The following is a 27626-nucleotide window of genomic DNA, read 5'->3' as shown; positions in this document are numbered from 1 at the left end:
GCTTCCTGTGAACGGGGCCAGCGCCTGCAAGGCCTGCAGAATTGGGATCAGGTTAAACTTCACCCGAGCGGGCAGCATAGGAATTTTAAGTGATAGACTGTGTCAGGGTCTGAAAAATCCTGAAATGAACGGATGAAGGGGCTGTTTTCCATCCCCACACATGAGGACAGAGAGTGGGGGAGGCCCCTGCCTGTGGGGTTGGTCTGCTAAGCCGTAGCCGGTGTTCCTTAATGAATGTAGGCTCCAGAGGGTCCTCCCACCTGCCTCTGTCCCTCCCTTCTGGGCCAAGGCTGTGGCCTGCTGAGGCCAGCAACGAGAGAAATGTTGAGATCAGACAGGACACCCAGGAGCCCTGGGCCACGGAACTTGAAAAAGCCATACCCATTCGCCAGGCCACCCCAGAGAGAGACAAAGTCAGGGATGTTCCTGGAAGGCTTTCCCTGGATTCACAGCCACACTCTGTGGGACCTGTCATTCCGGTTGGCCCCTGGAGTTGACCTGATGGCCCAGTCCAACCTGGCTCTGGCTGATCAGCTCGACGGAAGCACACGGGCCACTTTGGTGGCACATCATTTGTGGTCTACTCAGGGGCTTTGCAGGAATGCTCGTCTCTGTTCTGTGGGGGTAGGCCAATGGAACAGAGTGGGGCAGGGTCAGTCAGTGAGCAGGTGGCATGGCAGTTTTGGGGAGCTCCATAATTAAGAGGGCAGCCTGCTTTTCCATGACTCCTCTGATCAAGGGGACAGGTTTGGGAGGTTGCCGTCTCTTCCTTTGGAATGATCAGACCCTTTTGATTGATTATAAAATCACTTAGCTTTTTAATACAGCATCCCTTGATTGCACACAGCCAGGCAGGAATCCTCTAGGGCAGTAATAGTACAGTTTGGAGACCATTTGGAAGGGAGCATGTCCTACATGTCCTACATGTCCCACAGTGTCCTACATCATCATATTGGTGCCTGTGTGGTGAAGGCACAGAGTCCTAAGAGAGTCATCACTATTTATTACCGAAGAACTCATTGCTTGCAGTATAAATGTATTTGGAAAATGCACACACTTTTTTTTTTTTTTTTTTTTAAGATTTTATTTATTTGAGAGAGAGAGCATGGCGGGGGGAGGGTCAGAGCGAGGAGCAGACTCCCTGCTGAGCAGGGAGCCCAATGTGGACTTGATCCTGAGACTCCAGGATCGTGACCTGAGCCGAAGGCAGACACTTAACCAACCGAGCCACCCAGGCACCCTGCACACACGTTTTTAAAGCCTCATAAAAAGAAACAGTTGAGTGGGTATTAAGGATGTTAAGGAAAAGAGGGAAAAGACAGTGTGAAGTTGGGAGGTGTGGAGGATTTGAAGGGAAGACCCTGGATGGGAGAATTCTAAGGTATTGCCCTCTTCCTCTGGAAGGACATGCTTGCAGCCTCACAGTGACTCTCCACCCCGACTGCTCACGGGCCTCGTGGTGGCCATGCGTGCTCCCAAGTCCTACCTACAGTCCAAAACTAGATTTCCGCATCTGAACTTTTATGTAGTTGGCAACATTGTAAAAAAAGAAAAAAAGCACAAGATGGGATGATAAACCAAAGACGTCTTAGACTGATTGCATTCTTGAGGCTTATTTCCTGAGCTTTGAAATGTTGCAGCTGCCTGGGTTTGGACGCGTGCAATGGGGGACGGTTGTGCAGCTGGTACGTTGGAGGGAGCCACGCATGGTCACTGCTGATCCTTTCCCTATGCCCGCCTCTGCACACAGATGCACGGTCACGTTCTCGTTCTTTAGGAAATGAGGCTTCACGGGCGCTTGGGGCTGTGATCCTAAGTGAGCCACCTCGCCTGCACGGTCCCGTCTGCAGCCCCAGGAAGAGTAAATAACATCAGCCTCATGCGGCTGTTGATAAGAATGAAGTAAGATAAAGTCTGTGAAATCATTTAGGACGAGCCTGGCCCAATAAGGCATTAAAAACATGTTTCTTCCGTTGTCCTCTGGGGCCCAGACTTTTCCAGTTATAAATCCACCAGTCAGTCAACACTGTTGACTAAACGAACAGATCATTATCACACACCTGCCCTGGGTAGGACAGGTGGGTTCTGGTGGGTTTGCAGCAAACCTCAGGAGTATAACGTGGGGCCTGTCTCGGAAGGAGCCTACACTGGAGCTTACAGGGTGGCCGAGGGGTAGAGCAGTGGTGGCTCTGGGGTGGGGTGGGGTCTCTGGGGAGAGGATTAGAGCAGAAACAGGTGGGCCTCCCGTTCTAAGAGGAAGGAATGACGGCAGAGCCTCCAAGGCCAAGTTCTTGCCTCCAAGGCCAAGTTCTTCCCTAGATCGGGGCCCACGAGGTGGCTACGTGATGGGAGTGGGAGTGGAGATGGTTATCTTAGGAGATGGTAGGAAAAGAACTGAACAGATAAGCATGGGGATGAAGTGAGCCATCTAATTGGTTGGTGACCGCCTTAGGTTGGGGACCAACCTAAGGCATTTCAGATTTATCGTAGAGTAGTTGTTCTCAGCTCTGTTCCCGGGAGGATTCCTTACTCTCATTGCTGGGCCCCATCTCCAGAGTTCCTGAGCCAGTCTGGGTGGGCCTGGAGCTTGGACTCCTAACAGGTTCCTAGGTGCTGCTGCAGGCTGGGGACCACGTCGTGAGGATCACTGGGCTCAAGGCAATGAGGAGCATTTCTGGCCTTTGACTGGGGGGGTGGGGGATGGCTAGTGATAACGCCGTGGGGGGCACTGGAAAAGGAGGGCGCCTGCAAGCACGAGGTGACGAGCCTCAAATCTTGGGTTGTGGAAGTGGGAAGCAAGGTGTCTATGCAAGAGAGAATCTGAAGGAAGAGCTGCCCGTCTTTGTGACCGGCTGTAGTGATCAGAACGGGGGAGAAGACGGCGGTGACTGGTCCACGTTATGGGGGCAGAGGCTGGTTTTGGGAAGAAGACCAAGAATCTGTTTAGGTACCTGACATTTGCAGAGACAGCAGCTGACCTTTGAAGGGGGTCTCTGGGTGGCACTCCAGGATGGGGGCAGTGGGACTCAGCATGGAGGCTGGGAAGCCCTTCTTGCCTTTGTGGGGTTTGGCATGCTCCTGCCACAGAAGCTCCTCTGAGGCCCCTGAAAAAGGCGGAGGCAGGTGCAGGAGGGCCTGTCGTCACAGGATTGTTTTTCCTTTTTGGAAGCAGACTTGGCTCACGCAGGAAGGAGACTAACAACCCCATTTGCTCTGTACTCTTGAACCACCCACGCTAACCTGTCGATGGGGAGAGGACCCCCCTGACACTCACGCTGGCTAACCAAGAAGCCACAGCTTCCTGAAGAAGGGATTCAGAGAGTTCCCTGGGCCCTGAAGTCCCAGCGAGGTGGACAGTCATGTGGCTGTGTCCCCTCAGGTGTGCCCTTCAGTCTCGGAGCATCCGCAGGACAGAGACTATATGTGTATTTTTAATGTTATTTTAAAAGCATTTGCTCCATTCTGCTGAGAAGTCGTGCTGATGTCCACAGGTGAGAAAAGTCCATATGTCTTTCATGCATTTTGCACGAGGCCAGGAGGACTTATGGCGCTTCGGAGCCTGGGCCAGAGTTAACAGCCCCTGATTTGTAACGCTCTCCTAAGGCAGCATAGAAACGCTTCAGACCATCCCCCAGAACAAAGAGAATCGCCAGGGAGCCACTCAGAACTGTTACAGCCTGATGCATTTTATTGGATGCACATTGCTTTGGGAGGATAGTGTGCATTTTAGCGAACTGCTGATTTCTCTTTTAAGAGCACCACTTCTGGAGGATGACCTCGCCCTTTCAAACCAGGCGGCCCCTGGTCCCCCGCTCTGTCTGCCACAGGCATTCCCTTACAGCTCTGCGTCTTCGGATGAAGTCTGAAGGCCGCTTTCATCTCCCACAACCTCAGGATCATTGCTGCTGTCGCTTGCTGTCCTTGGTATGACACGGAGGCCTTGGGAAGACATCCCTGGGTCTCGTTTCTCAGCATAGGTGGTGACCAGGGGATGAATGCCAGTCCAAACAGCCCCGCCCAGCTTCTGGGGCCACCGGGCAGCTGGGGTCTGGAAGCCGGGCCAGGGAAGAGCCCCAGGGTCAGAGGAAGGTCCAGTTCAAACCCAGGCTACCTTCAGACATCTCAGTCAAGGCAGGAGGTGGCCAGTGTCTCCAGCACCTAGCTAAAAGCTAGCAGGGTGCTTCTCAACCCTGACTACACTTTGAGATCTCCTGGCGAGCTCTTAGTCCCAGGGCCTGAGTCCCTGCTCCCTTCCCCCCAACTCCTGACAGATTCTGGTTCAGTTGGCCCAGAGTGAGGCCTGGGCATCAGGAGTTTCCCACATGGCTCTCCTGTGTAGCCAGAGATGAGAGCCTGTGAGTAAAGGGGACTGCAGAAACGCCCTGCTAGTCCAGTCCATTCCACTGCATTCCAATCCATTCTCTTTTACTCTGTTTGCATTTTCCTGAGTAACTTCTGTGGCAGATACTGGAAAAAAGAGAGCTAATTGTGATCCTGTCTCAAAGGAACAAACGATCAGGTGGTGGCAGATGCCCCATAATGCAGCGGGCAGGGAGGAGGAAGAGGGAAGGATAAGGAGGGCGGGCGAGTGTTTGCCCTGGGGCTAGATGGTGTGTGTGTGTGTGTGTGTGTGTGTGTGTAGGGGGCACAAGTGGCACTTTTCAGCAGCACATTTTATCCTTGGTAATGTGATGACAGGATGAGCATGAAGAGACATGTCAGGGAGTCTTGGGACAGCCTGAGACTGGGGGAGGGAGGGAGAGGCCAAGTCCTTCCTTGCTCTGGCTCTGCAGGGTGAGGGCTGTGCCGGGCCCCTTTGCTCCTGGGTGCTAGTCCTGGCCATGCCCGCTTGCAAGCCGGGTCCCAGGAAGCTAAGAGCTGCCAGGTAGAGTCAGACTGTCAGTCCACGTAATCATCTTACCATTGTTACCACTGTCCTCCCCAAAGGGCTGGAAACCAGCATGCGGGTCCCTGCAAACAAGACCTGCTACAGCGAAGGGGCTACTTCTGCTGGTGGTTTGGGTGTGTGCACCTGTGTGCCACGCCCCTGTGTCACAATGCATGAGAGTTACCCATTCCCTGGCCTTTTACACCATTGCTTATGAAGGCGAGCACTAGACCGAACGGGTACCTGGCTTTGAAAGGGCTAGACCCAAGGGGGCTCGTGACCTGCCAAAGCCAGAGCATCTGAGGCAGAGTTCAAGTTGAGTGTATCCTCTAGGGAGCATGGAGTGCCTTCCATGTGGGGCTCATCCCACGTGCTCTGCCCCACTTACCAACTTTACTGTGACCCATGGAAGTGTTCACCGCAGTGAGATGTGTGTTCTGTACTGAGGATTTCTTTAGGTGCAGCCCCAGCGGGGCTCTGCGTGCCCCGCCCCCCTGTCACCCGGCCACCTTCTGCTTCCACTCATTCCATCTCCCCAAAGTATCTTCGTGAGCAAATTTACGTCCTCACTTCAAAGGAGAGGGAAGAAAGCTGTGCTTTCCCGCGGGTCATGCAATGCCACTTCAAGACAGTTTTATTTGGGCAGTAAAATCTCGGAGTTGTTCTTGGCAGAAGTTCTAATGAAATGGAAACCTTGAAATCTGCTAGGAGCTGGAAGTAAGTTCTCACCCTGTGTTTTGGGGACTTCTCCTGTGTTTTGGAGGCGATCTCATGAGTTGATCTGGTTTACTTTCGGAGAGGTTTGGTGTCCAGACATCCTCTCCGACTGCCGAGGAGATCTGCCATTTGGCTTGAGCCAGCTCTGTCCTAAGACCAGAGGCCTTGCTCTGCTGGAGAGCAGAGGTTTGGGTCACATGGGGGATAGTTAGAAATGCACGTTCTCGGGGCCTACCCAAGACGCCCAGGTGGTTTTCACATGCAGTGGACTTTGAGAAGCACTGCTTCCATGTGATGTGGACTTTAGAAAAGAGGCTCAGGATGGGGAGAGGAGAGATGATGCTCATTTCAGCCAAAACCAACCTGTGAGTTGCGGACTCTGTTTAGCTAGGATGGTCCTGGGCATCCACCTGGAGGAGGCGCCGTGGGCCGCGCAGCCCAGCGTGCAAACTCAGGTCCTCTAGCCCGGGGCCCAGTGGGGTTCCTTGATGGAGGTTTACCTTGCTCTGTTGACACCACAGAAGGGAAGCTAGTAGCAGGCATCCCAGGGAAGGAGCACAGATCGGTTTCATGTGTCACCATTGGTTCTAAGAGCTGGGAAGAGTTCTCTGCACCATATAAATGTATTTTAGATAAGATTCACTCTATTAAAGGAGCAAATTAAAAATCTTAGTTCTTGAATTTTTCCTTGCATTTACAAGTTGTGTCCTATTTCTAATCTAGCAAGTGTTTTAAACTCTTTATTGAAGTATAATTAACAGTGTTATATTAGTTTCAGGCATACAATATGATTCAAAAATTCCATACATTTTCCCAGGCTCCTCTAGATAACTATACTCTTAATCCTCTTTATCTCGAAGGTTTTTTGCAATCCTTTTCAAGGAAGCTTTAGATAATATTGGGCGCCTCTTGTAAATTTGGTGATTAACAACCTGGAAACCTTTAAAACTATTTAAAAATGTAACATAGTTTTTTTTCCCCAAGTTCTCTGTTTGGCTGAGAAGCCCTTTGCAAGTATTTCAGTGATCGCTACAAACCCAGTAAGTTAGTGCTACAAACCCAGTAAGTTAGTCCTACAAACGTGGGAGGTCTTAAGTTCTCTGACACATTCTAATACCGCTTCTAAACTTACTAAGATTTTAAAATCACAAATCTAAGCCCGTGATGAACGTTAAATTAGGTTCACAAATCCCATCAATGGATAGACTCTGTCGATTTCTCTTAAACACCACAAGTTCTGAAAGAATGTACAAATCCCCTGCCACAAAGCTATTGATATATTGATACATTGATATTGATACAGGACTGACTCCATTGTCTTTCATTCTCAATATCTCCAGGAATAAGAGGCATTTCCTCCCCCTCATTAAGGATGTCCTTGTCATTCATCCCCAACAGCTTTGGCATCATCAAGTAGACTTTTGTTGGAGGCTGATTTTAAAAATAATTTTTTAAAAGACAGTTTTTTTCTATTACTAATAATATGTTTTTCTGAAAGTGAACCTGGGAAGTCAGTGCTGCCGGATGTTATCTCGGCACCCCCGACCCCACGCCGTGCCCCTCTCCCCAACACAGCCATGGGGTTGGATGTTTCAAGGCCCACAGAGGCTCCTTCTTGGGTTCAGTGAATCAGAGCACCCTGTAAAGCAAAAGCCCAGACGTGAGGCCCAGGCCATAGCCAGGCGGCCTGGCTGCCCTCGGGTTGTCGGGGTTGTGGCTGTGCGTGAACGAGGGTGATTCATGTCCCGTCTTCCTCTTTCTGGGCAGGTTGGCCTCATCCAGCTTGGGCAGGAGCAGGTGCTCATCCAGCCCCTCAACAACTCCCAGGGCCCACTCAGCGTGAGGGAGCATCTGGTCAAGCGCAAATGGTCCTCAGCACCCAGCCCCTCCACCGAGGCCCAGGGTCCTGGGCAGCTCTGCCAGGTTCTAACAGGTGAGTCACGGGAAACAGCATGCTTGACCACACATGCCGTTCGGCACCACTGCACATCCCCAGACACACTCGAGTCCTGTGAGCAACCACCTACATTCCCCTGTATTTTGAAGCTGTTTTGTTTATCTCCCCTTAGGCCACTGCCTTCCCCCTCTCTGTCTGGATTAGTGTTGGCGTTTCCTGTATAGGAGCCCTTTGGAAAGGAAAGGCTCCCAGGATCTCCTTGATTCAGTGCCCCAGTTGTATAGATCAGGAAAGAGTTGAGGTCCCCCACAATACAGTGGCGTACTTCTTACCAAATTCTGGGGGGCAGAGCTAGGAGAATTGCCTCCCTCCCAGGCCAGAGCTGGCTCTTCAGTGTTGGGGAGTGTTCCTCAGACCTGGCTGCACCCTGGAGGGCCTCGGGAGCCGTGATTCTCCGCAGCATCAGAGTCAAGGTCTAGGACCCTGTCATCTGCACGTTCTCAGCCCAGCGGGACTTCCTGAATCAGAACCTGGCAGGGTGGGGGGGCGGTCCAGGAATCAATCGCTTCACAGGTGCTTCTGATGAGTGCCCAGGTGTGGAAACCACTGCTTTATGTGATGCTTGGCACTGGTGTGTCCCCCAGTGTTGGTCTGGGGTGTGACTGGGGTGTCCTTGTTTTTAGAGGTGATTCTACTAAGTCTTTTGGGGTGAGAACCCAGGGTTCTTATATTCTGTGCCTCTCTCTATTCGAGTGACCTGTGGACTCAAGGTCAGGTGTTTAAGGACACCTCACAGAAATGGTCATGGCTATGTCACCAGCAGTCTTCTTGTGAGTGTCCCCTGATAAAGATGGCTGCTCACGGGTGGCATTTCCTCCCCAGCCTGAGGGAGCAGAGCCCATGGCTGAGCTTTGGAAGTTGTGCTTTTGTAGTTTAAAGACTTACTCTCTGGATTTAAAAAAAAAAAAAAAAACAACTAGTGTCTCTGTTTGGTATTCCAGTGACCTCAGAAATACATCCGTGCTCGGACCCTCCTTTAGGACAGCTTTCAGATGTACGAGCAAGCCTTGCAGCCCAGCTCAGTTGTTGCCTGTAGACCCGACCTCATCCAGGGAGTGGCCCTCTTTAGCTGGTCTGCATCAGCAGGGAGATAGTGGGGGTGATTTTGCTGAATCCAGGCCATCTATGAAACCCCGGCAGAGCTCCGAGGGATGGAGAATGCCACCGTACATGAGAGTTTGGGCTCTGCTCCTTCCTATCGCCTTACAAAAGTAGGGGAAGGTGGACCTCAGCAGGAAATGACCAGTAACTAAAACATGCTCTTGACTCCGAAGCACGGGCTTGGGGTAGTTGGTCGGTTGTATGTCTGGGCCTGAAGTTGGGGTGTTCTTTTAAACATCAGGCCCCTGAAAATCTTGGTAGAAGAGTTTTTTTTTGTTTGTTTTGTTTTGTTTTTAAATCTGCCTTCGAATGACTGTTGGTCATTCTACATCTGTGTGCATTTTCTGCGTAATCTGAATATGTCGTTTCAGAGGCAGGGGGATGAGACCAAGGCAGTGGGTCTCAGGGCTGGAGAGGCTTAACAACTACTCCCGCGTGGGTCCTGCTCCTGGAGAGCTGTTGTCACTGGTCTGGAGCACGGTCTGGGCATCTGGTGATTTAAAAGCTCACCAGCTGTTCCTAGGGTTCAGCTGGTGTTGAGAACCGCCACACTAAGGGGTATTAAACCTGAGTAACAGCACTGGTGGGCCATGAGAAGTGGGTTTTTCAGGTGAGAACCACCCGGCAGGGGCCCACAATGAAGTCCAAGGGCAAGTACGTATTATTCTCACTTTTACCTCAGTTCAAGCCGCTGGTCTGGATCGGAAACCTAGGGTGCTTGTGGATGATACCATAGAATATTTGTCTCATTACTCCCCGCCATCCTCTTTAGGTGCATGCGCGACCCCCGGGATTGCTGACAATGTGATAAATTGCGCTCGGGTTTGCATTTTTTGTCCCTGAGACTGTGATCAAGGCGCACTTTTGATGGAGTGTTGAGCCTATAATGGAGGAAATTAAATGAAGACATCCTGGGTGGGGAGGATGTGATAGAAACGACATTAAAATAAGAGCAGTTGTGCAAGAAATCTCTTAATTTGCTTAAAAAGTCCTCTCCCCTTCGCTGCCTCCACTTCTCATGTCATTGTGCTCTGCGGTGCTAGAGTGATGTAAGGCCAGCGCAGACTGTGTCCCAGGTAGGAGCACAGATGCCGGAGAAGGGTATCTATTTCCTTCTAGTTCTTCTTGCTTTGGGTGACATACTCCATTAATTTTATTCCTGTGTTGAGAAAGATCATGGGCCTTCTAATAGGTTTAGTCAATAAAGCAGTCAGGCCCTCTCAAGGGTGGGTTGACTTCCTGGGAATCTAGAAATTCCATTGAGAAGTTGAGAAAATCAATTCGCTGGGAAACCAGCAAGATACATTTTTGGCTTCCTGGAAACAGGAATGAGATGAATCATCCAGGATTTCCTATGGGAACATATTCTTTAGGGTTGAACATGGCTGTTCTAGGTGTCCTTGTGCTTTGCCTTGGATCTTGTGTTACCCCAACCTTGCACCTGGCCTACGAGTAACCAGCTGGCCTTGCAGGTGGGGAAGAGTCTGACAATTCTTCCTTCTTCATGAGGCGCCCCATTTACCTGGGAGCTGAAATGTGGTCAGCCACCCTGTTCTCTAGGTGGACAAAGGGACTAGCCCAGGGACAAGGCCACCTGGAAGGACCCACTGCCTTCTCATAGGTAGTACTGAGATTGCATTTCTAGCAGGCTTTGGGGCTCCCAGGGAGAGGATAGGCTGATCCTATTACCTTTATAGCTTCTTATTTTTAGGACCTTATAAAATGATTCATAAAGTGTCACTCCAGATTGGAACTTGGCATGAAAAATGTGGAGTCTGCGAGCCTTCCTTCCTTTCTTTCTTTTCTTCTTTTTTCTTTTTGGGTCACAGCATGGATTTTTGAAGGTTTTGGGGGTTATTCTCAGCAGCAAAAATGGTACTTTGGATTATTTTGAAACATTTCTCAGTTTTCAAAGCTTTCTTTTTGTCTTCTATGTTCATTTTAATTTCTCTGGTTGGATTCAGTTTAGAATCTCCCCGAATTTCATAGGCTTTAGTAACAATTTCAATCTCTGTGTCCTCCATCATGGGACGCTTAACATGGGATGGTCGAGGTAGATGGCAGAACATTAACACTTCCTACAAGGCCCTGTCAGGTTAGGAAACCTATTGTGTTTCGGTGTGTTTGTTAAAACACAGATACACCATCCTGCAACAACATTGATGTCTGCTTTATGTAGACATCATTTACGATTGTTTCAGAAAACCGCTGTAGTTATTTTGTAGTATTGTTTGCCTCATTTGTAGTGTTATAAAGTGAATTGTAATGAGGATTTAGAAGGTGCTGTAGCTCTTTAGAAACTGTGTATTGCCAATTTATGCAGTCGTTTGCCTAACAATTGTACATATGGTCCGGAATAAGTCATTGGTTGGGACTCGTGTTTTATGTCCATTAAGATTCCTTTGGTTGGAAATGACAGACATCAGACCAGCGTCACCACCCAGCACATCAGTGCCCTGGGCTCATGGAACCAAGGAGCAGAGCAGGAGGCTCGACCTCAGGTAGGCCTGGCCGGCCTGGGCTTCTCAGCAATTGTTTCTCTTTCTCTGAGAGCCTATCCTCAGCCGGCTTGTCTTGTAGTGACAACGAGGCAGCAGGGCTCAGGAGACGAACTCTCCTCTTTAATGGGGAGTTGAGGCGGGTTGATCTGGATTGGAACTTTACCTGCTTTTGGGTCTCCACTGGTGTCCCATGTCTTGAGGCAGGACTGGAAGAGCCTAGATCTCAGTCCTCACATCACTGTGGAGGTGCCATTCTGCTCTCTGTTCTTGTCCCGGCATCCTGCAGGCCACCATACTTGGAAAAAGTCTGGTAGAGAAGATTCAGGGCACCCCTGCTCCAGATCTAATCCATCCTCTCAGCTCACACAGTTGATAAGGACTTGGCTGGTTTCCTCGGACTAACACAAGATCCTCTGTTTGCCGCTGTTTCAGCTCCTCATCCTGCCTGTGCCACAGGGAATGCATGTGGCTGCTGGTCTTTGCTCACTTAGGAGGGGCTCAATCCCTCAGGACCGCGGAGATTTAGTTCTTACTCCCAAATTCATCGAGACCTCAGGTCTCCAGTGGATTAAAAAGAAATGATTTCATAGTTTATTCGGTGTTTTTTGTTGTTGTTTCAGTGGTGGTGATGGTCTCCTATGTTGTTCTTCATCTCAGCTAGTAGAAGAACCCAAAATAAATGGAATTAAACATGCTACTTTGAGTTTCTCCATCTTAATCTCTTAATATTGACAGATAAAAATATTAACACGAAGAGCAGACCACCAATATTTCAAGTATTACTCCAGCAGAAAGGAAGAAGAACAGTGCTAGAAGCTTGACTCGGTCTTCCTTGGGTGTGACCCCAGAAGAGTCCCTTAATACCCATGTGTCTCTGTTGTAATTTGTTAGGGCTTCCAGAACAAAGTACCATAACCTGGGTGGCTTAAACAGTAGGCATTCATTTCCTTAAAATTCTGAAGGCCAGAAGTCCAAGATCAAGATGTCCGTAGGGTTGGTTTCTCCCAAGGTCTCTTTCCTTGGTTTGTAGATGGCCACCTTCTCCCTGTGTCCTCACACGGTCTTCCTTCTGTGCACTTCTCAGTGTTATTGCTGTGGAACACACGAGGGATGATGTGATCCTTCCAGCCCCATGGTGGAATTGGCGGGGGGGCATGTTCTTGAGAACACTCACAAATATCTGGTAAAATATTTGGTAAAAACAAATTTGGAGAAATTAGAAATAGGCTGTACAAAGGGACCCTTTCTATAAGAATGGAGGTCATAGCTGGCTGGTCATCTGTTCACATATTTTTCTTGATAAATACTGAAATTGCTGCATAGCCTCAGACAAAGTGGAAAGGACTGAGCCACTCTGACCCTTAGTTTAATCATCTGCAGCTCAGTAATGTCATCATCTCTTTGTGTTTGTGAGTGTTACAGGTGATACTGTACAAGTTATCCCTTAGCCACTAGCAAATTTTAGCTATAGTGGCAGCTGCCGTGCTTGTAATTATTATTTGTACCCCCATTCTTCATCCTCAGGGGACCACTTAAATGCCTTCATTCTGTATTCAGTGGGAGAGAAAGAGAAACCCTACAGGGCATTGAACTAGGAGCTGAAAGCTCTCATTATCCTTCTTGAATCCACCATTCTTGACTCTTGAACAAACCTAAAATGAAATCATGGAATCTTAGTGTTATCTAGACCAGAAGTTGCCCTGAAAGGTCATATGCTTACATTTTTCCTCTCGCTTTTCATTTATTTGGCCAGTAAGTATTTGTTGACCCCCCCAGAGACTGGGAACACTGGGGTGAGCTTGACACAGCATAGTCCCTGCCTCTGGGGAGCTTATGATTTGGTGTAGAATTCAACAAATGTGGTGGATTTCCGTTATTTTTAGTTCTGAGATATTTGAAACAGGCAAAAAAAAAAAAAAAAAAAGGCAACAACGAAAATGACCCACACGCACAAAAGGAAAACCAGAAGTCCATAAGCCCAGCATTCAGACTTAACCAAATGTTAAGATACACTATATTTGCTTCTGAACTTTTTTCTTTTTTGAGAGACAAGCATTTATGGACATGACCAAGTGTCGACCCCATCCCATATCATCCCTCTAACTTACTCCCTAGAAAAACCACCATCCTGAGAGATACATTTGTGATGCTCACTGGATGTCTGAAACCATGGGTAGTAACAAACCCCGTATCTACTGTGTTTTTTCTTATATGTATGTATGTATGATAAAGTTTATTTTATATATTAGGCATAGAAAGGGGTTAACGGCAACAATAATAAAATAAAATGATTACAACAATGTACTATAATTTAGTTAGGGGAATGCCTTTCCAGCATGTCCTCAGGTCCTGCCTCATCACTATGTCGCCTGGGCTCTGTCTTATGGATCTTCTGTTAGAGTATAAGCTACCCCTGAAGAGTGTGACGAGGCCTGCCTTCAGCCCCCTGTGCTGTTCTCTTCCTAGCCTTGATCGCCAACCACCCCTTCTCCACTCTCAGCGTCTTCCTGTGTTGGCTCACCTTCCAGTCTTCAGTTCACTGCATTTTTGTATTTTGTTCAGATTTGTGGTTGCTCTCTACAGGACGGTTAGGTCCAGTAGAAGCTCATTGGCCATATTGCATTCCATATAATACTGATTTTTCGGAAATGGCTGAGGTTTGCATTGTGGTTTAGAGTTTAGGCATTTTTTTTGTATTAATAAATGCTTTATGCATACATTAAAAGAATGTATATTCTTTAATTGTTGTGAACAATGTCCTAAAGCTCAAACTTGTGATGTCAAAATCACTCTTATTTTTGACTTGCTTGGTTTATTTGTTTTAACTCGAGGTATGTTAAAAATCTCATAACTGTTGTGGTTTGGCCAATTTCACCTTTCAGTTCTATCAATTTTCACTTCATGTTATGAGACGGTATTGTTTGCTGTATTCAGGTGTAGGAGCCATATTCCTGGGGAATTATTACTTTTACTATCATGTAATGGACCATTTTTTTAATCCCTAGTAAAACTTCTGGCTTCCTAGCTATGTGTACCTGATATTGCCTGAGGTTTATTTTTTGTTTTTTTTGTTTTTTTGGTTTTTTTTTAAGAGAGAGATCACAAGTAGGCAGAGAGGCAGACAGAGAGAGGGGGGGAAACAGGTTTCCTGCCGAGCAGAGAGCCCGATTGGGACTCAATCTCAGGACCCTGAGATCATGACCTGAGCCGAAGGCAGAGGCCTAACCCACTGAGCCACCCAGGTGCCCCTTGCCTGAGTTTTTATTTTGGTCAATGTTTGCCTGATGTTTCCTTTTCCTTAAGTTTTATTTTCAGTCTTTCTCTTTATCATGATGTTTTATATAATTTTCTTAAAAGTATTATGTATCCAAATTTTTTAAAATGTCCAATTTGAGAATATCTGTCTTTTCATTGGTGATATTAGTGTTTTGTTGTGGTTTTTTTTTTTTTTTCAAGATTTTATTTATTTATTTGAGAGAGAGGGAGTGGGAGACAAGCAGACTCCTGGCTCAGCAGGGAACCCGACGTGGGGCTCAATCCCAGGACACTGAGATCATGACCTGAGGCAAAGGAATAGCCTTGACCAACTGAGCCACCCAGGAGTCCCGGCGATGTTAGTATTTTTACATTTGTGCTGTTTCTGATATCATTACATTTATTTCCACCATCTTGTGTTTTGTTTTTGGTTGACGATACTCATGCTTTTTCTTTGCTTCTGTTTCTTTTTGTTGTTTCTCTTCCTTTCTTTTGGCTTCACCAGATAGTCTCAAATGCCCCTTCTTTCTTCCATTGGTGTGAAAGTTTATAATCTTACATTCTGGTTGTTACCTTAAAAGATAAAAACAATATATTTGTCTTAGGGAAGTCTGTAAAGCTCCAGGTATCAATGCTTCACGATGAAGGGCCTTCGAATGCCTTCACTTTCACTTTACCTGTTATTTTTATCCATTCTCTTTTGCTTTTGTTCCTCCTCCTACTTAGTCATTATCATTATGTATTTTTTGTTTTATTTATTTGTTTTTCATCTTTACGTCTCTTTATAGTTAGTTATTTAGTTTTATTTATTTATTTGCCAACTAATCTGCTCAGTATTGTTTCTTGCAACCCGCTTTTTTGTGTGTAACATCCTTCTGAAAGAACCTTTCTTCAAAAAATTTTTAAAATTTCAGCTGTTTTGAGTACCATTGACACACTATGTTATATTAGTTTCAGGTGTAGAGCTTAGAGATTTGGCAAGTCGGTACATTGTGCTGTGTCCACCATAAGCATAACTGTTCACCACCTGTTACGTCCCTGTTACAATCTCATTGACCACACTCCTTATACTATGCTCTTTATTCCTGTGACTTACTCTTTCCACAACTGGAGACCTGTGTCTCCCACTCTCCTTCATTCATTTTGCCCCTCCCCCTCCAGCAACCATCCGTTCTCTGTATTTATGAGTCTCTTCCTGCTTTTTGTTTGGTTCTTCATTTTTTTAACCTTTTCAAACAAAGTTTGTGAGTGGTTCCCTTATTATCTTTGCTTTTCCCGAAACTGCCTTTATTTCACCGGTACTTCTAGTGATGGTTTTTTAGACTATAGAATTCTAGGTGAAGTCTTGTCTTTTCTCAACACGTTCAAGACGTTATTCTACCCTCTTCTGACTTTTGTTTTTGCTACAAAACGTCTTCTATCCTTTCGATTTTAGACTCTATATAAATCTTTTTTTCTCCGCAGGTTGAACAATGTTATCTTTGTGTTCTATAGGGTGTCTGTGGCAGAATTTTGCCATATTTATCCCATGTGGGATCCACTGTAATTTTTTTTTTTTTTTTTTTTTGGATGTGAGAATTCATGACTTCTGTGAGTTCTGAGACAGACCCAGCCTCAGGCCAGTGGGAAGTGCCTCTTTCCCATGGTCAGCTCTTTCCCTTCCTGGAGCTCCGAATCCGTCAGTATGGACCTTCCTGTTCTTTTCTCAGTGTTTCATTAACTTTTTTTTTTTTTTTTTAACATATTAGGTCTCTTTCTATTCTGTGTTAGGAACCATTTCTTCTTACTGGTCTCCCACTTCACCAGATTTCTCCTCAATGGGGTCTAATCTCCATTTAATCTCATCATTAAGTTTTCAGTTTTAGTGATGAGACTCTAGACTTCTGGAAGTTATGTTTGATTCTTTTCCAGTTCTACCTGTCTTTTTCATAGTGTCCTCTTCTTTCATTATGACTTTATCCCTCCTTGAGGACTTTGGTTATTTTACCCTAATTTATTTGAAGTCTTCTTCAAATTAGTCTGCCTTCTAAGTTTCTTGGGGGTACAGCTCTTGCTGTTTGTCCTGTAGACCCACTCTCACATTGGACCATTTGCTTTCTTTTTATTTTTTTTAAAGGTTTTAATTTTTTATTTATATGACAGAGAGAGGGAGATTGCAAGTAGGCAGAGAGGCAGGCAGAGAGAGAGGGGGAAGCAGGCTCCCCAGTGAGCAGAGGGCCCGACGCGGGACCCGATCCCAGGACCCTGAGATCATGACCTGAGCCGAAGGCAGAGGCTTAACCCACTGAGCCACTCAGGTGCCCTGGACCATTTTCTTATGTGGATTGTGATTTGTACTCTGAGCTCCGTGTAGACTGCTGTGTCTCTCCCCCATTCTCTTGGGGAGGGGGGTGTGCTCTGTATGCTGGATTAATGGGAAAATCTCTATGAAGTAATTTCACATGTGCTTCTGTTGGGTGCCCCAGGAGTCTTTCACAAGCCCAAATGTGATTTCTACTTTAACAATTTTTCCTCGGGAAAGCTGTACCATGAGGCTGACATGTGTTTGTGTGTAGCACAAGCTGAAGCAACTTACCCCCCGAGACTCTGCCCTCCATTCCCCTGGCATTCAGAGCTGTGAATAGAGAGGAACTTCCCTGAACTTCCCTGTGCCTGTGTGTACAGGTGCCCTGCCCCTGCACTGCCCTGACCCCAGGGTTCCTGGCCACATCTCTTATCTCACAGTGGCAGTCTGACCCTGGCCCCTCGCCCTTTAAGCCAATGGTTGGGTCACATGTCTGCCAGGTCACTGAGGCCTCAGGTCACTCATTAACTGTTCCACGTATGAAATTTCTCAACCTTTCTGTGCCATCTTTGATGACAGGGGCCTTGCAGAGGGGCCATGGTGCCTGGGGCCCTCCACCTGGGGGCTGCAGCGTGGGATGCCTCCCTGCTGCTCAGAGAACCCAAGCCGGCTCTCCTCTGGCTGGGGAAGCCGCCGCCTCTGCTCTTGCTTCTTCAACCACTGTACCTCATGTCAAGGGCCTCCTTCCCCTAACATCCTTCTTTCATGGAGGTCAAGCTTCAGAAACTACAACTGGGGGCACCTGGGTGGCTCAGGGGGTTAAGACTCTGCCTTCAGCTCAGGTCATGATCTCAGTGTCCTGGGATTGAGCCCCACGTTGGGCTCTCTGCTTGAGGCAGCAGGGGAGGGGGTGTTTGCTTCTCCCTCTCCCTCTGTGCTTTGGCACACACTGTCTCTCATGCAAATAAATAAATAAATAAATAAAAATCTTATAAATAAATAAATATCTTAAAAAAACAAAAAACAAAACTACAACTGGGAATGGCGGCTGTGTCCGGCTTCTACCCAACAAAACAGCCACGGCAAGAGAACACAAAGGCTACCTTAGGACAGTAGCTTTAGGAAAAAAAAAAAAAACCAAAAAACACATTTATACCCAGTAAATCAGCACACCGAAGTCACTCACTGTGTCTTTGACTGACCTCCAGTACACGCGTTATCTCCTTTGCCATTGTTGTTCAGAGAACATACCCGATGATTCTCACATTCTGTGGAGGTTGGGTTTATGCCCTTGGGCCGGCGGGGGGGCTCCCGTAAGGACCTGGCAACATTTCTTGGGTGCCCTGCAGCATTCCTGATGTGCACACGCCCCCCACTGTGGAGCGTTCTGGCGCCAGTGTTAGCTGAGGATCCACCTTGGAAGACCAGGGGTAGGTGGGAGCAGACAGATCTCCCCACTCCTTTGGGGCTGGGGCTCCACATGCACATCTCCTTGCTGCCTCGTACTTGCAGGGGGCATTTTGAGACCACCAGATAAGTGTTTCTCGGACTTCAGAGTCTTCTAGAAAAACCCACAGGGCCCCTTTGGCCTCCTGAGTGTTTAGGAATAATGGTTTCGGCATTCGTTGTGGCGTTCTGACTTCATTCTCCCCAGCTCGGGGGGAATCTCCGATCCTGCCATTTGCTTTATATGAACCATGTGTTCATCCAAGTCCCTTTGATCTCATTTTTAAATTTCTTTTTAAGACAAATGACTGAAGAAATCATTGGGATTTTCATTTGGGGTGTTCGGGTGGGAGGAGGATGCTTGGTAATTGCTTTTTGGAAAGAATAAAATTAAAACCCAGTAAAATCGCTCTATAAAGCCATCATCTTCCTTCTACTAATATTGTAATTATTGCCATTATTATTCCCTGAGGCTGTATAACTCCGTGGCTTTGGAGCCTGTTATACTCTGTGAAATGGACACTGCCCGCCCACATGGCCTGGGAGTGGATACGGCCAGGGACAGGGCCTGGCAGCTGTGGGCGGGGTCTCTCGCTCCTCCCCAGCTTGCAGAGATGCTCGGCGTCTGCTGCTTTTTCTTACTTCCATGTTTCCTTATCTGTGGAAGAGAGGTAGTACTTTTCTCAAAATTTTCATTTCAGCAGGTTGCTGAAAATTAAATGAGCTATTGCTGGTGGGTTTTCATTAAGTAGAAAGTACTATTAAAACACAAGGTGTCAACCCTTTATGGGAAAGGTCCATCGAGGGGGCTCTCTAAAATCCAGGCCTCGGATGAGGACCTGAGTGCAGGTAGTTGGTTTGAGAGAGGGAAGAGTCCCAGGAAGCAGGAGACAGGGAAGGGCACAGTTTAGTGGAATCCAGTGGAGAGTCCAGTGGAAGGCGAGTAGGCCAAGGTTATTGCTGTGGGCAGCAGGAGCTTGGTTCCTACAATAGCCACTCTGAAAAGTGCATGGAAGCTTCTAGAGTGGTCTCCAGGATGTGAATGCTGGGGAGCTGAAGTGTTATCCATGCTTGTTGTCTCCCAAATTTCCAGCTGCTCCTGTATAAGCCAACCAGGCTTTTTAGGTGTAGGAGCCTGCCAAAAAGGAAAGGCCAGGGTCATATGCTTGAGGACGGGCCCTGTTGGCCGAGCTGACCATCATAGGGGGAGCAGAAATTGGGGTGACAGGGTACTGAAGGGAGGATACCAAAAAGAGGGTCCTACAGGTGTCCTGGCTGGGAGGCCACACATAGTGGGAGAGGCCCCAAAACATTTAAAAATGTGAGGAATTCAAGAAAGCTTGTTACCATCGAAAAATTCCTATATATTCAGTTAAAAAAATTTCTCTTGGATGAATAATCAGTTGACCTGTGGCATTTTCCTCCCTCTTCCATCCTTCCTTCTTTTAAAAAACTGGGTCATTCAGCAAAACTAGCCCCAAGATTTCCAAAGAAGTGGACGGAGCACTGCACACATGGGCCCCCTGGAGGCTGGAAGGGAAGTCCCTCTTACCTGGGGAAATCACCAGTGCTCTTGGGGTTCCCTCTGGAGGCTCTGATTCTAGGCTGATTGATGGACAATCAGGAGAAAAAAAGAAAAAAAGGATAAACGAGGCCTGGGTACAGTGTTTGGATGAATCTCTGTAGAAATATTAATCCCATTCTCTATGCTTTTAAGCTTTCAGTGACTGTGAGTTTTCCATAAGTTGGCTTGAGTCCATTTTATGTTCCAGTCTCTGTGTTAAAACTTGGCGCAGGCCCTGTTACCCAAGGCAGTAGTTTATTGGCTCGGTCCGGGTCTGTTTGATGCCAACTACGTGTCAGGCCCTGTGCATCCAGGGGTAAACAAGAGACGCGATCTGGTCCTGGCCCTCATGGAGGCGACATTCCAGCAGGTGACTGCTGACCCTGGAGTGGAACACTGATGCCCAGAGTCATTCTGGATGGGCTCTAGGGTCAGTCCTGACCTCAGCCCTTTCTCCCATGCTAACCAAGGGGAGTTCTTGTTGGAAGGACTTTTCTCTTTCCCGGCGGTGCTTGCCGGGCAGGGTGGAGGGAGGAAAGAATGGGAATGAAGGGCCAGACACCCAACGGATGCTGACTTTGCGATGTGAAGCGGGGGTGTCCAAACATGGGCCAGGGGTTTTGCTAGGGGCTCTTGGGTCCTGCGGGTGGGACCTGGTGCCCAGGTGGAAGTCATGTTTCCTGCGCTGCCTGCTCACCTGCGGGCCTCCGGGCCTTCCTTCCAAGCCTTCTTTTGCTGTTCTCTGCCTTCCTTTTACCTCTGGGACCAGCTAGGCTTGGGGACTGATGTGTCCCCCTCAGAACCCAAGCCTGGTTCATTTCCTCAGCTGTATCTTCCCAGTGTCATGGGAGCATTGCCATCAAGGACTGCTCGCCCTTGTGCTGTCTCCTGGACTCCAGATGCCACCGCTTTCCAAGGGGGCCCTTGTGCTGACCACTGCCTGCCCTTTCTCTTGTGGCCTTGGGGTCCTTATGGTTCCACCCTGAAATGGTCCCCACCACTCTCTTCCCAAACTGTGTCTCGAGCCCTACGTCTTTCGGTGATTCAGCTACACATGTCCAGTGGCCAGCTACTGTCACCATCTGCTCCCTGTGAGTGGGTGTTTCTGAGCCAAATCCCTGTCTGATGATGCCCACTTCCACCAGGCTGATACCCAGTGTTCTGACCCACTTGATCCCTGTCATCAGATTCAAAGGGAACTATTTGTTCTCATATCCCTGTCCTCTTGACTTGAACTCCACCATATTTTTGTTAGCTTCTTGTGTTCATTGTTGCAGAAAGCACTGGTATACCCATTACCCACGCTCTCCGATGGTTCACACTTTCCTCTCCTTGCGGGGTCGTGTGCTTTCTCTTTCTCTCTCTCCCTCTCTCCCCGCTCCTTCTTGCACCCTCCCCAGTGCCCTCCCCCTACACAGACACACTTTTTCCCTGAATCACCTGAGACTAATTTGCAGACTTTTTATCTATAAATACTCCCTTCTTAGAAAAAGAAGATTTTATTTATTTATTAGAGAGCAAGAGAGAGCGAAAAAGCGAGAGCAGGGAGAGGGACAAGCAGACTTTCTGCCAAGCAGGGAGCCCGCCTGGAGACTTGATCCCAGGACCCCGGGATCATGATCTGACCCGAAGTCAGATGCTTAACTAACTGAGCCACCCAGGTGCCCCATATACTTATATTTATGTTTTTTGAGGACTCTTAACATTGTATGTTTAGCAAACTTGGGATATGCAATGTTGACATAATATCATTATCTAATATACGATTTTATTGAAGTTTGTTTGTAGTCCCAACGATGTCTTCTATAGCTTTCTTTTCTTGCTCCAGAATCCAATCTGGAATCCCACGATACATTTCATTATTGTGTTCATAGTCTCCTCCAGTCTGGGTCAGTTGCTTAGTGTGTATCTTTCCTGACCTTCACCTTTCTTCAAAAAAACAAGTGAAGTCTAGTTTTCTTTTGTAGGAGGTCTCTAAATTTGGTTTGGTCTGCTCTTTTGTCACGATGGGACAGAGGCTATGTATTTTCGGCAGGAATACCACAGAAGCAATGTTGTGTTCTTCCCAGTGCGGCTTCTCAGGAGGCACATGCTGCTGGTTTGTCCCATTATTGGGTGTCCACTTTTATTACTTGATTCAGGTTGAGTTTCTAGTTGAATCTGATAGAGAGTTACGATCTTTCCTTTTGCAATTAGCAAAAATTTGTGGGTTATTTTTGAGGCTACATAAATATCCTGTTCTTCATCTGACTTTCACTCACTAGTTTTAGCATTTTGATTCTCCACAGACTCTATTCATGTGGGGGCTTCAAAATGGTGCTGTTCTGACTCCATTATTTCTTCCACATTTTTGATCCACGTTCTCCTGCAAGGAGAGCTTCCTCTTCTCCCCCATTTATTTATGTGTGTCTGTGTGGACTCTGTGGATACTCATTTATTTACTTATCTCTTTTTTGAAAATTTTTATGGTTTTATGTTAGTCACCATACAGTACATCATTAGGTTTTGATGTAGTGTTCCAAGATTCATTGTTTATGCACCACACCCAGTTCTCTGTGCAATACATGCCCTCCTTAATACCCACTACCAGACTCACCCATCTCCACCTCCCTCCCCTCTAAAACTCTCTGTTTCCCAGAGTCCACCGACTCTCATGATTTGTCTCCCTCTCTGATTTCCCCCCTTCACTTCCTTATATCTTTTGATGCATAAATCGTCTCAGATATGGCCACCACAAGTGTAATTCTTTTAAAATCCAACATGGATACTTGAGTTGCTAAAGGTTTTTGCTGCACTGGGGAGACAAGTGTCTATATGATTGTTCTCCTTAGATATAGTAAGGTGGTATATGATGTAAATGGTGTCCTAATAGTAGACGAACCTTGAATTCCTGGTATAAGTCTCACTTGGTCATAGTATATTTTTTCCTTAATGTGATACTGCTCTTTGCTAATGCTTTGTTTAGGCTTTTTGCATCCATATTCATATGCGATACTGCTTCATAATTCACACATGTGTGTGCATGTGCGGGTTATATGCTAGTCCTCAGCTTAGATATCAAAGATATATTAGCTTTTAAAAGAGCGTGGAAGGGGAGCCTCGGTGGCTCAGTCGTTAAGCATCTGCCTTCTGCTCAGGTCATGCATGATCCCAGGGTCCTGGAATGGAGTCCCACATCAGGCTCCCTGCTTGGCAGGAAGCTTGCTTCTCCCTCTTTCTGCTGCTCCCCCTGCTTGTGTTCCCTCTCTTGGTGTGTCTCTCTTTCTGTCAAATAAATAGGTAAAATCTTTATAAATAAATAAATAAAAGAGTGTGGAAGCTTTCCTTTGTTTTCAGACTCTGGAATGATTTATGAATCACTGAGACCGTCTGCTCTCTGAACGTTTGGTGGAGTCCCGCAGGGAGCCAGCTCTGCCCTTTGCTTTTCTGTGACTGTAGTTCCTTTCTAACTTTCCCAGTTTCTTCCCTAAAATAATTGGTTTAAGTTTTGTATTGCTAATGGGGTCAATTTTGGTCAATTGCATTTCCCTAGAAAATTTCATCTAGGTTTTCAAATTTAAGTGCATTGAGGTTCCCCTTACTTGATATATTAAGTAATTATTTATTTAATGTGGCTCCAACTAGATTGTGAATTCTTAGCTCACAGAGCCTTTGGTATATTGAAGCTGTCCTCTGGCTTAGGGAACTGTGTGAAATGACCCTTTCATATCGATCTTTTTACTGCTCTCAAAGCCCATCTTATTTTCAGAGGCCCAATTTAGATGTTACTTATTCCTGGAAAGCCACCCTGATTGCCTCACTTAGTTTTCTAGAAGCCAGAGGTGTTTTGTCTGCATTCTGAATATCACACTTGCCTCAATCAGCGGTTTGTCATCTTAGTTGTGTCTAAGGCCCTCCGGCTGGAAGAAAGTCTCGTATTACTTTCCTATTGCCGCTGTAACAAATTACCACTAATTTAGTGGCTTAAAACAACAAAAATATATTATCTTCCAGTTCTGGAAATCGGAAGCCTGAGATCCGTTTCACTGGCCTAACGACAGGATGTTAGCCGACCTTCTTTCCTTCTGGAGGCTCCGGGGGAGAATCCATTTCCTTGCCTCTTCCAGCTTCTGGAAGCTGCCTGTATTCCTTGGCTCCCAGCCCCGTTCTTCGTCTTCAAAGCCAGCAACAGGCAGTTGATTCTTTCTTATGCCACATCCCTTCAATGATTCCCTTCTGTAGTCAAATCTCTTTGTCTCCCTTATATAATAATAGGGGTGGTTACATCAGGCCCACTCAGATCATCCCAGATAATCTCCCCATCTCAGAATCCTTAACTTAATCCCCTCTGCAAAGCCCCTCTTAACCATGTTAAACTAACACAGTCCCATAATCTGGAGACAAGGCGGTGGACATCTTTGGTGGTGGGGCCGGCATTCTTCAGCCTACCACGTTCATAAATATATTTCCAATGTTTCTATGAAACACGTTTCTCCTGTAAGTCTGAGCATTGCAAGTTTTTATTTAACAGTTCTTCATTTGCCACGGCCAGACGTCTTCTAAGCATAGTCCCTGAGAAGCTACCATAGGGCAAGCACATCAGTCCTCTTCTTCCATATTCTCATTTCTCGATTGAGGAAGAAAATCTGAAATTCCATCATTGAGTAAAAAAAGAAAAGGAGACCAGAATATTTTTTTGTGTGTGCATGTGTGTCTGAATCCACTTTCCCACACGCGGCTCCCCCGCCCAGAGGACTCGGAAGAGGAGCGGTGTTGTCTTTCCCCAGTTGTCTCCTGTGCCTCTTACGCAACCCGCGCCCGCCCCACTTCAGTAACTCAAAGCAGAGAAGGCCTCCAGCTTCAACAGGAAAATCTGCCTCGAGCTGCAGACAGATCAAGAATGCATAGTTTATTATTTAAAGTGCACGCAGGCTGGGGCTGTCCAGGTGGCTCAAGGAAGCTCCTGGCAGCCGGGCCAACCCCGAGGCTGGACGATGGACTGTGGCCCCCAGAAGGCGCGGCCCAGGCGGCCGGCCCGGCCTGCCTGTGGAGGTGCTGACTTGGTGTTCCAGGGCCGGTGGGGGTGAAGATCCGGGCCCTGACCATTCCTGCAGAAGTGTCTGATTTTTGAATCAGCAACGTTCATGTTCCCTCCAAGGGAGAGAGTGGGAGAGAGAGTGTGACTGAGTGAAGGAGCACACCCACCCAGCCGGCCGGCCGGCTTCCCTCCCAGCAGCCAGACTCGGGCCAGGAAGTCCGACACAGAGAAAGGGAAGGGGAACAGACGCTGGGTTTGGAGTGACTGTTGGGTCCATTTAAGAAATGACTCTAGGGTTGCATTCCCCTCCCCCCGCTACTCCCCCCTCCACCCGGCCCAACACCACTCCACAGAAAGGTCTAGCCTTTTCAGTACACTAATTTCTCATGGAAAAGCCCAGCAAAAAAAAAAAAAAAAAAAAGAGTCTCATCAGGACATCTGCTGCCCAGTTTTCTTGGGCGATTTCCAGCCACAAATGCAGTGGGTTCATTTTGCACAGCTTTCTTTCAAAGCAACGGGCAATTTCTTGTGCACGAACAGACAGGGAATTTGCTCGCTGGAACGGGTGTGCAGTTGCACAAAGTGCCTCCAGGCTGAAGGAGCTGTGCCTTTCTCAGTCCATTAGCAAGTCATAGATCAAACTCCCTGTCACTGTGTTTGGACAGAGCTGGACAGTGAACCACTGGGGAAAAGCCCAGTAAAGCCGGGAGTGTTCCCGCCCAGTTGAGCAGAAAATAGCAGGCGTCACCGGTGGTCAGCGGTGGTGTGGTGTGGACACAGCTGGGGCTGCAAAGGGCCAGAGCCCCCAGCAGGGGACACAGAGAGACCCCACCCACATCTGCCATGGGTACTGATGCCAGACCCCCGGCCCAGGGGTTGCTTAGGGCTTGGGTGAGGGAAAAGAGGCTTTTCTTCTCTCCAAGGAGACAACCGTGATTTAGAGACACAGCTTATAGGCCCCACTACTCTGGGCCCCCTAGAGAGCCCATCCTTGGCTTTCTGGGTCCTCGCAAAGGGAATGAGCTTTCTTTATGTCAGCATTTAGAAAATAAACTGTTAGCCATCACCGCCAAGGCCGGCTGCTACTTTTCTGACTTTGCTTTCGGGTGAGTTTTGATTTCCCTTGACTGTCTCCAACCTCCTGACCTTGACACAGTGCCTTTTCCTTGTGTGGAGCTGACAGTCGATAGTGGGGAGAGCCGAGCATTTGTTTCATGCCTGCTCCATCCCAGAGGGTACCGTCTGAGTCATATTTGGACCGTTAGTCCCCTTTCTGTGAGGCACTTAATCATTCTGTTGGTGTCGAGTATGCAGAACAGCACTGAGGCTGAGGCCCTCAATTAATTTCTGTCAGGGGCCTTGTTGGCTTGTCTCTGAGTTTGAAAAACTGTCTCCTTCAGTATAAATATGCATTTTCCAGCGGCGAGTGATGTCTTGGCCTTTCCAGGGATGTGAGCATCTGTGTTTCAGGCCCTCAAGGGAGAGGCTGTCCCTTGCCAGCAGGTTATCTGCCTCAGATACGCCTGTTTCTCCACCCTGTTGCCCTTCCCCAGCCCTGGCCATGGTAGTGTCTTCAGGTCTCCGTCCGGCCTGTATGTAGGTGGAGATTTTTCACTTGATTGTCTGTAGACTGTGAGGAATATACTACAGTCCTTCTTTTCCAGTTTTATGGGGTACATACCCCATGAAGCATTTAGGAAGTCCATTTGCGAGCCCCTCTGAGGATGTCCCATGCACATGTCCTCTTCCTCTATGTTCACATCATGCCGTGAAGACCAGACCCTCCTGGGATACCATGGTGGGTGGCGGGCAACATGGAGAAAGAGCTCAGAGAAATGGGCTAAGCCACCCAGAATCTAGGTACCAATTCAGGTGGGCTGGGCAGGGGCACTGAGAGGATGAGAAGGGGAGGTTGGGAGGGCTCACTGAGGGGGGGCGTGGGTGGTGCTTGAGCTGGGCCTTGATCACTGTAGGACTGAAAGGGATATGCCAAGAAGATGATGCCAGAGAAGGGGAACCGTCCCAGTTACCTGTCTCTCTGTACACCGAGGGTGTGCCTGGGACCTTGGAGGGCCTGGGATTGTCATCTAGGAATTGGTCTGGGAATATGGCAAGGGCTCCATGGCAGCCGGGGTAGTCAGTGCAGAGCCTGGGGTCAAGGAGGCCTGAATTCAAGGCCTGGCTCAGAATGCGTACGTACTGCGTGACCTTGAGCACAGGCCTCTGCCTCAGACCTTCTCTGTCTCGGAGGCTCCATCCCGGGCTGATTCCTGGTGAGATCCCTGGTGGAGGGCCGTGGGGCAGCAATATCAGGACAGAGGTTCTGTTGGCGCAGAGCTTCCAGCTGTGGTACAAAATGGGCATCCAGTGATCAAAAGCATCGTTTCCTTTGGGACACCTATGTTGTTTAAAAAAAAAAAAAAATCAGGTACCCCAGCAAAACACCCTGTCAGCAGCAGGGGCCAGATGGTTGCTAGATTTGGGGACACGGTGGCTTGGGAGGAATCAAGAGCAGGGACTGATGCCTCTGAATCCAGTAGCTTCCTTGCCTCGTCTGACCAGCTCGCTCAGTACCTGAGGTGTGTGTCCAGGTAAATGAGACTTGTTCCTGCGTCCCCGGGGGCAGATCTCCCTGCTGCCTGGTCCAGCTCCCAAGGGCATCCCACACAGGATCACGGGATCATCTGGTGAGGAGAACAAGCTGGGAGGGGAAGCCAGAGCAATACTGGAGAGCGAAGCCGGGATTCTGTTTTTGTTTCCCATGACCCCCCCCCCCCCCCATGATTCCAACGCTGACAATACAGACTTCTGGAAGGTGTTCCAGTTTCAGCTGTGTTAAAGAACAGTTACTTGGAGTTCTAATACATCAGTAACTACCTAAAAAGGGAAAGCATTT

The 27626-nt window shown here is 47.8% G+C and overlaps 1 protein-coding gene across 6 annotated transcripts in view; it reads left to right on the top strand.

The window, feature by feature from the left end:
• Window positions 1-27626, top strand: part of ADAMTS17 (ADAM metallopeptidase with thrombospondin type 1 motif 17) — a 374867-nt gene that overhangs the window by 4105 nt on the left and 343136 nt on the right. For all 6 annotated transcript variants that reach the window (XR_009399014.1, XM_059371667.1, XM_059371665.1 and 3 more), the window contains one exon: window positions 7373-7538. Coding sequence is in view for 4 of the 6 variants with exons in the window: in XM_059371667.1 (XP_059227650.1) it covers window positions 7373-7538 (166 nt within the window). In the remaining 2 variants the exon portion in view is untranslated. The remainder of the gene's footprint in view (window positions 1-7372; window positions 7539-27626) is intronic.

Source organism: Mustela nigripes, chromosome 13 (genome assembly GCF_022355385.1).
Source record: "Mustela nigripes isolate SB6536 chromosome 13, MUSNIG.SB6536, whole genome shotgun sequence".
NCBI lineage: Eukaryota > Metazoa > Chordata > Mammalia > Carnivora > Mustelidae > Mustela > Mustela nigripes.
Note: the sequence above shows the minus strand (reverse complement) of the source record. Positions and strands in the feature narration are given on the sequence as shown.